Source organism: Chrysochloris asiatica, unplaced genomic scaffold (genome assembly GCF_000296735.1).
Source record: "Chrysochloris asiatica unplaced genomic scaffold, ChrAsi1.0 scaffold00050, whole genome shotgun sequence".
NCBI classification, from domain to species: Eukaryota; Metazoa; Chordata; class Mammalia; order Afrosoricida; family Chrysochloridae; genus Chrysochloris; species Chrysochloris asiatica.
Window position 1 is genome coordinate 8672603 of NW_006408568.1, and position 8357 is coordinate 8680959.

At 34.9% G+C, this 8357-nt stretch overlaps 1 protein-coding gene across 6 annotated transcripts in view; it reads left to right on the forward strand.

Annotated features, from left to right (window-relative positions):
• Positions 1-8357, forward strand: part of ERC1 (ELKS/RAB6-interacting/CAST family member 1) — a 697935-nt gene that overhangs the window by 364916 nt on the left and 324662 nt on the right. For all 6 annotated transcript variants that reach the window (XM_006862715.1, XM_006862712.1, XM_006862711.1 and 3 more), the window contains one exon: positions 4287-4447. In XM_006862715.1, coding sequence (XP_006862777.1) covers positions 4287-4447 — 161 coding nt within the window. The remainder of the gene's footprint in view (positions 1-4286; positions 4448-8357) is intronic.

Consider the following 8357-nt stretch of genomic DNA (forward strand, 5'->3'; position numbering starts at 1 on the left):
GCCATCTTGTTTGTTCCCCATAATTTGCTTTTTATGTATTTGTTATTTCAAAACTTGAAGGACAAACCATTTATAATTATCAAGCATGAATATCTTTTTGCTTGATAATGGTTTTTGACCTTTATTCTGTTATACTGACTGATTTCTTGTTCAAACCAACCTTGTATTATTGGACAATATCTTGATTTTGTTTTCTGGTATTTTACTGAGTATATTTGCATCTGTATTCTTAAGGGAAAGTCTCCTGTCATTTTGTTCCTGTGTTGTCTTTATCTGGTGTTGGTATGAGGCTCTCTGTGTTGTTTTGATATGACCCCTGATGTTGTTGTTAAGTGCCGTTGAGTCAATTTTGACTTATAGCAACCATGTTTAAAGTTTCCCAAGAGTAGCAGTAGGTGAGTTTGAACCATCAACCTTGTAATTCAAACTGACCTTATAGTCTAGTGCTTATCCTACACCACCATTCCAGGACTCTCTGACCCCTAATAAAGAGCCCAGGGGCCGAACAGAAGGTGCCGGGTCCGGACTGCTGGGGGACCAGTGGTTGTGGGACCTCAGTTCCTTGTCAGTGTACTCTTGGAGTCATTTAAAATTATCTTTTGTAAAATTTTACTTGCATGTGATATTAATGATTTCCACATTCTGTTAGGTCACCTCTCTTTGAAATGGGCACAAATATGAATCTCTTATAATCAGTTGATCAGGTAACTGTCTTCCAGATTTCTTGGCATAGATGAGTTGAGTGCCTATGTTGCTACTTCAGTTTGTTGAAAGATTTCAATTTGTATTCCATACATTCCCGGAGACTTTTTCTTTGCCAATGTCTTCTGTGCACCTTGTACTTCTTTCATTGGCTCTTGATCATGTGCTATGTCTTGAAAAGGTTGATTACAGATAATTCCTTTTTGATACAGTGACTTTGTATATTATTTCCATCTTCTTTTGATGCTTTCTGCATTATTCAGTATTTTGCCCGAAGAATTGCAGTGCAAGGTTTTTTTCCTCAGTTCTTTCAGTTTTTGAAATGCTGAGCTTGTTCTTTATTTTCGTTTTCTAACTCCGTATCTTTGCACATTTCATTATAATTATCTCTCACTAAGAACATGGGGGAGGGGATGTCATTCGATAATCCTCTTACCTCTTAATGGTAAGCATGAAGGGGCTTTAAAAAGTTTGTGGGAAATGGATTTTTTAAAAGATCATCAAAAATTTCCACAAACTTTTCAATGCCCCCTCTAATACAGGTGTGTTTTGTTGTTGGTTTTGTAATATACACATATGGACCCTTTTTTAATATGCAAACAATATTTTGCACTGCTCATGTATGAAATTTAAATAGGTTGTATATAATAAGGAGCATTGTTAAAGTCATTTGTCCCACAATGTAAAAATAATTTCTGATATTTTGCAATATAGGTGAGAAACATCTTCTCACCATGGTTTTTGAAATCCATCTACTGTTTATTGTAGATTCAATTCAAGATTCATATTGATAAAAAATGAATTTTGAACATTGTACCATATACAAAAATTGTTGTTGTTACATGCCGTTGAGTCAGTTCCGTCTCATAGTGACTCTCTGTATAGGGTTTCGAGAAGCAGCTGGTGTGTTTGAACTGCTGATTTCATGGTTCTCAGTCCAGTGCTGATCCTACTGTGCCACACCAGGAATCAATACAAACATAAATTGTTTATATATATATTATATATCTTAATGTGAACCATAAAACAATAAAGCTTTCAGAAGAAAAGATAGACGAGTATCTTCCTGATCTCAAGGTAGAGAAATTATTCTTATACTCAGTATACCCAAATCTTTGAACATAAAAAAAAAAAAAAAAATGATTGTTTGGACTCCTTTAAAATTAGAAGCTTCTCTTTATCCAAAGCACCTGAAATAGATGTTAGTGTTAATACAGTTACGAGAATGACGGAACTATAATGGAACCTTTTACCATAGATGTATCTCATAGACATAACATTAAGTCAAAGCAAAATCATTACTGAAAGTTTTTCTACATAATTTCGTTTTCATAAAGTTTTCAAAAACATTCAAAATCTAGTGTTAAAGTCAGAGTAATACTTATTCTATATTTGGAAAGAAGGTGTTGGGTACCCTCTGAGTTACTGGTAATGCTTGGCTTCTTGATCTGTATGCTGAATATAGGGATATTCACTGTGTAAAAATTATTCATGCTGTACATATATCAGTTGTACATTTTTCACTCAGTGGAGCATAGTTGTCCTTTGACACACATTGACTTGATGCCAAGTGGTTGTCCTTGGTTAGTATTTTTAAGTACATAACATTCAACACCAAATGTTATATTCCAAATAAAAAAATTACTAAAAAATTTAAATACATTAAGAATATTACAGAGTATTACATCTTTGTTCTATGTAGAAAAATAAGGGCCAAGTTACTTATTCAAGTTTGCATGTGTACACAAAAAATATCTCTCCAAGTTATGTAAAAAAAACTGAAACCTTTGGTTGCCATGTCATGAAAAAAATGGATAGAGAAAGAGTCATTTTGAGATGTGTTTAAGATAAAATTCATAAAAGATAGACAAATCCCACTCTTTGTATAGTAGGGCATCTGTCAGTTGTGTGATCCACTACAGATTTTGTTGTAATTATAATAATTAAACTTAGTAGATCACTGATACCAATTTTAGATAGGAATTGACATTAATTAAACTGATAAAATTGAATCATCCTTTTTGACAGAGTTTGAAAGGTGAATAGTGATGTATATCTAATTAATACTTGCAGATACATGAATATATATCCGAGAGATTGGCTTAATAATCGAAATTTTCACAGCACCTGGGATTGTGAGACACTGAAAATACTCTGTAATACTCTTACGCATCTAAAATTTTTAGGTAAACTAGCTGAAGACACTGACTTGATCACTTTGGAAAACTAAAGTAGAATAATTTAGGAGCCCAAAAAACTAAATGTGTCTGTTTACTATCATTTGTAGTGGCTGTTACCAGTGAACGTGGTACTTTGTTCAGATATGAGGCATAGGAGTTAGGGGTCTGTTAATATCTCTGGTTTGTCATTTTGTAGTTTACCTCTAAAGTGCTCTCCATTTTTGTGTGATATAAATTGGTTTTATGTAGGAGTCAATGAATGACAGATGTCCAACCTCTACCTACATTCACCTCTACTTCTGAAAAGATTGTCACCAAGATTAATTCTTGGTAAACAGCAACCTATATAAACTCAGGTACAGTTGACTGCTTGCTTACCTGGTTGTTGTTACTTTTTATTATTAAAATATCCTTGTCAACTATATTTTTTTGCTTCTGAGTTAGAATGACCATGTTTATTTAAATGATTCAGACTTGAAAATCACCCAGCGTAAATAGAAATGACTGATTAAGTTATCCCTTGCTTTCTTAATTTCTTTTCCCCATGTTTTGAATAATGTCTTCTTTCTCTTTTATTTCTGATGTTTCTATAATGTGGTTTTAATGTTTTCTAGTGGTTTTTTTTTTTAGTGTTCTATCTTCTTTCCACCTGGTCCCTCTCCCCTGCCCATACTCCCCATCCTTTTTTTCTTCTTTAACAAACACTGCCTACCTGGATTTAGAACATGAAATTAATTATCTGTTTGAATTTTAGGTTGGTTTTGTGTTTAAGGAGTTATTTTTAATAGTTAAATCTAGAAAATCTTGGTTTGATAGTAAAAATTTGCTCATTTATTTGTGTACTAAATCTGTTATTAGTCAAGTTTACATCTTTTATTTTCTAAAATCCTCTTATAAGTATATATTTGATTCTGTTCCATGGAAATTTCTGACTCATTTTCAAAGAACTTATAAACAGGCATTATCTGTGCCAGAGTGTGATGATCTGTGCTGATGTCTTCCTTATACGCCCTTACATGTATCAAAAAAGAAAATGAAGTTTCATTTACCTAAACTGAAAATAAATATGTTGTTGTTAAGTGCCATCATGTCTGTTCTGACTCATAGCAATCCTGTATAGGGTTTTGGAGGAATGGCTGTTGAATTCGAACCACTGACCCTGCAGTTCAAACTGATCTTGCGGTCCATTGCATTGTCTCACAGCATAGTGGAGGGATAATAATCTGAGATCTGTTTTATTATCTGCAGTATAATTTTCATTGTCTGATCCATGAAAGTACAAAATTGAAGATACACATCTGTGTAGCTTCTACTATGTGTACCCAGTTCTTTGTCCATTGCCTGGCATCTCTGACTTTAATTAATCAAGGTGTTCTCTTTTTCCCTTTTCCATACTTATCTTAGGTGGAGGAGTTACTGATGGCTATGGAAAAAGTAAAGCAGGAACTAGAGTCCATGAAAGCAAAGCTGTCATCCACTCAACAATCACTGGCAGAAAAGGAAACTCATTTGACCAATCTTCGGGCAGAAAGAAGAAAACATTTAGAGGAAGTTCTGGAGATGAAGTAAGTGTTTATAATCGTATTCTTCAGACACATGCTTAGTAGAATTGCTTTGTTTATTACACTTACCACATGTAGCCTAATTTTTATAGGTTTTTTTTTTTTTTTGGTCTCACTCTTCAGAACATATGTGGTTAAATTTGGAGCACATCATGTATGGTCAGATAGAATTATTTGGCCTCCTCTGAAGTGAATGTTTAGAGTGAAGTCCTTCAGAGTATATGTATCTTTATCAGTTACTTCTCTGAGATTTCTTCTAGAAAGTTCAGACTGTTGGTTCTGAGGTCATATGATATATTTGCAAATTTAAAAAAAAAAAAAAAGATTGTAAAAATTTCCAAAGGTACACAAAAACAGAGAGGATTGCATAATGAGCCCCATATACTTGTCTCCCAGACTCAACAATTCTCTTTTCCAATCCACGTTTTCCAATCAGTTTTCACACAAATTTGTACTTTTAGCAAAGCCTTGCAGTGTACCATTTTATTACTTGCAGCAATTTGTGGCCCCCTAGGATTATAATTTGTTTTTGAAGCATGCATACATTTGACAGTACTTAATAGATGCCTCTGTTTCTTCTCTCTGGCTTTGCAAATTTATGATTTCATTCTCTTTAGAACAAATATGTCTTACTTAAAGATCCAGTTGTTGTAAGTGCTGTTGAGTCAGTTCCAACTTCATGGCAACCTTGTGCATAATAGAATAAAACACTGCCCAATCCTGTGCCATTCTCACAGTTGTGCTTGAGCCTATTGCTATTGCCACTTAATGTTAAAGTGTCAATGTTGTTGTTAGCTGCTGTCGAGTCAGTTCCAACCCATAGGTACCCTATGTACAACAAAACGAAACATCACCCAGTCTTGTGCTATCCTCACAATTGCTGCTATGCTTCAATTCTTCTACCATCTTCCTTGTTCATTGTCCAACTGTCACATGCATATGAACCTGTTGAAAATACCATGATGTGGATCAGGAGAATTTTAGTCTTCAAAACTAACATCTTTGCTCTTGAACACTTTAAAGAAGTCTTATGCCGCATTTCTTGCTGCTTCTGTGAGTGTTCAAGGTGGATCCAAACAAAATAACTTCTCTGATAATGCCAATCTTTTCTCTATTAATCTTGTTGTTTGTTGGTCCAGTGGTGAGGATTTTTGGTATCTTTTATTAAGGTGCAACTCGTAATGAAAGTTATGGTCTTTGATCTTCATCAGTAAGTATTTTCAGTCTTGTTCACTTTCAGCAAGCAAAGTTGTGTCATCTTCATATAACAGATTGCTAATGAGTATTCCTCTAATCCTGATGCCATGTTCTTCATATAAATAGTTTCTTGGGCTATTTGCTCAGCATACAGATTGAATAAGTATGATGAAAGGATATAACCCTGGCTCACACCTTTCCTGATTTTAAATCCCTTGTTTCAATGTTTCCTTGTTCCATTTGAACAACCACCTCTTGGTCTATGTACAGGTTCCTCATGAGCAACATTAAGTGTTCTGGAATACTCATTCTCCACAATGTTGACCATAGCTTGTCATGATCCATACAATCAAAAGTCTGCATAGTCATTAAAATGCAGATAAACATCTTTCTGGTATTTTCTGTCTTCAGCCAAGATCCATCTGATGTCAGCAGTGTTAGTCTTTGTTCTACATCCTCTTTTGAGTCTGGCTTGCACCTCTGACAGTTCCGTCAGTATACTTTTGCAGCCGTTTTTGAATTATGTTTAGGAAAATTTCACTTGCATGAGACATTAATGATACTGTCCGATGATTTCTGCCTTCCATTGGGTCACTTCTCTTTGGAATGGAGACAAATATGGGTCTCTTTCAATCATTTAGCTAGGTAGTTGTGTTCCAAATTTCTTGGCATTGTTGAGTGAGTACCTCCAGTACTGTGTCAGTTTGTTGAAATATTTCAATTTGTATTCCATCAATTTCCGGAGGCTTTGTCTTTGTCAGTGCCTTCAGTGCACGTTGGACTGCTCCTTTCAGTACCATTGTCTCTTGGTAATAATGCTGCCTGTTGAAGTGGTTGAACATTGACCTTTTCTTTTTGGTATAGTGATTATGTATATTCCTTCCATCTTCTTTCTATTCAGAACACTCACAACTCACACTTCAATGTTTGTTTGTTTTCTATTCTGCACATTCGTACTTAACTTAAGGCTTTGCTCCATTTTACTGAATCCAAGTCTGTCTTGGCATTCCTCAGTTACTTTCTTTACCTTAAACGTTATTTATATTTTTACTGTCTTCTTTGTGCCTCAGAGGCATTGTCTTTTCTCCTTATAAGGCATAAGGTATTAGCGCTAGTCCACATCTTTGCACTCTTCCTCTGTCAGTTTTCTCTCATACAATTAGCGACTCACTCTCCCCAGACCCTTCTTCTTTGCATAAATATAGTGTACATATCATAAAATAAATGTTACTAAACTCAGCTAGTACTGGACGTTAACATCATCTCTTTTTATTCTGTTACTTGGAGGAATATTGAGTACCAGAGGTATAAAGTAGCAGGATTCCACAATGATGAGTTAGATGACGTGGGAACTTAGATAACAGACACAGGCTTTGTTAAAGCAATAGTATATAAGTGCTCAGGATCTATTACTGTGGCAGCATGATATTCGTGGGCAGATTTTCTGTAAGTTTTATGTCATGCAAATTGCCCCATCTTAAGGTATTTGAAGTGGTTGCTGTTTTAATTTTCACTTGGATTTCTCTCTGATGTTATCTTTCATTTTCATATCTTAATAAAATGCTTCTTTAATGCCTTGCCTTTTAATAAATTACCTCAGTGCGTCAGGGCTCATCCTCTATCCAGATATGCTGTTGAGTTTTAGTTCATGATAAATCTCTGTTTGCATTGCTCTGCAGACCAGTACTCATGGTTTACCAGGTATGGGGAGCAACTGATGTTATCCTGTTCTGTCCATTTTAGAAGAGTGAATTCAAACCCTCTGGGGTTTTTTGTTTTGATTTGTTTCGTTTTTTTATGTTGATTTTTTAAAGTTTGGCACGCTAATATAATTGGTGAGATCCTGATTAAAAAATAAGCATTTAGTCTTAAGTGTAAATGTATACAAAACACTAATAAATGTTATATTTTGGGTACCCTATATAGCAAACTTTCAATTGCTTCTTACTAAGTAACTGACCAATGTAAGAGTCTTTTCTTTTGCTCTCTTCTTGACTCTTCCTCTCTCCATATTGTGAACAAGGTTTGCTAATTATCTCTTCTGGGCTGAAGGACAAGTTTCAATTTCTACAACTTTACTCAGAATTTATTCATTCTGTTGTCAATTTGTAAGTTGGCTTGTTCCCTTCTTGTAGTTCTATATAATATCTGCCTCTAATTACTTACCATATGTTGTAAAAGCATACTTCCTGAAGAGCCAGAGTCTAGATACTGATTCTTTTTCTTGTTTTTAACCTCTCTGTGCCTTACTTTCCTCGTTTGTAAAAATGAGGAGAAAAGTTGCCTCGACTTACAGGGTTTTCATGAGAATTAAGTAAGAAATTAGCTAATACATAGAACTGACAGCAGTGTATGTCACAGTAAACATTCAATAATTGTTAACTTGCTTTAAGTATTTCCTAGGCACTCTGGTGGTACTGTAGGATAAGCGCACTGCTAACTACAGGGTTAGCAGTTCACAGCCACCAACCATTCAATGGGAGAAACATGAGACTGTCTTTCCTATAAAGACTTACAGTCTTGGAAACTGTAATCAGCTCATTGACGGTGAGTTTGAGTTTTGAAGTATTTCTTGGTGATGACTTGTAAACACAGAAAGTTATTTAAGAAAATTTTAAGAGAATTTGGGCAATATCCTGAATGTCACCATTGGCAATGAACAACCAAGGTCACCTGTCTTTGGAATGGGCACAAATATGGATCTCTTCCAGTCGGC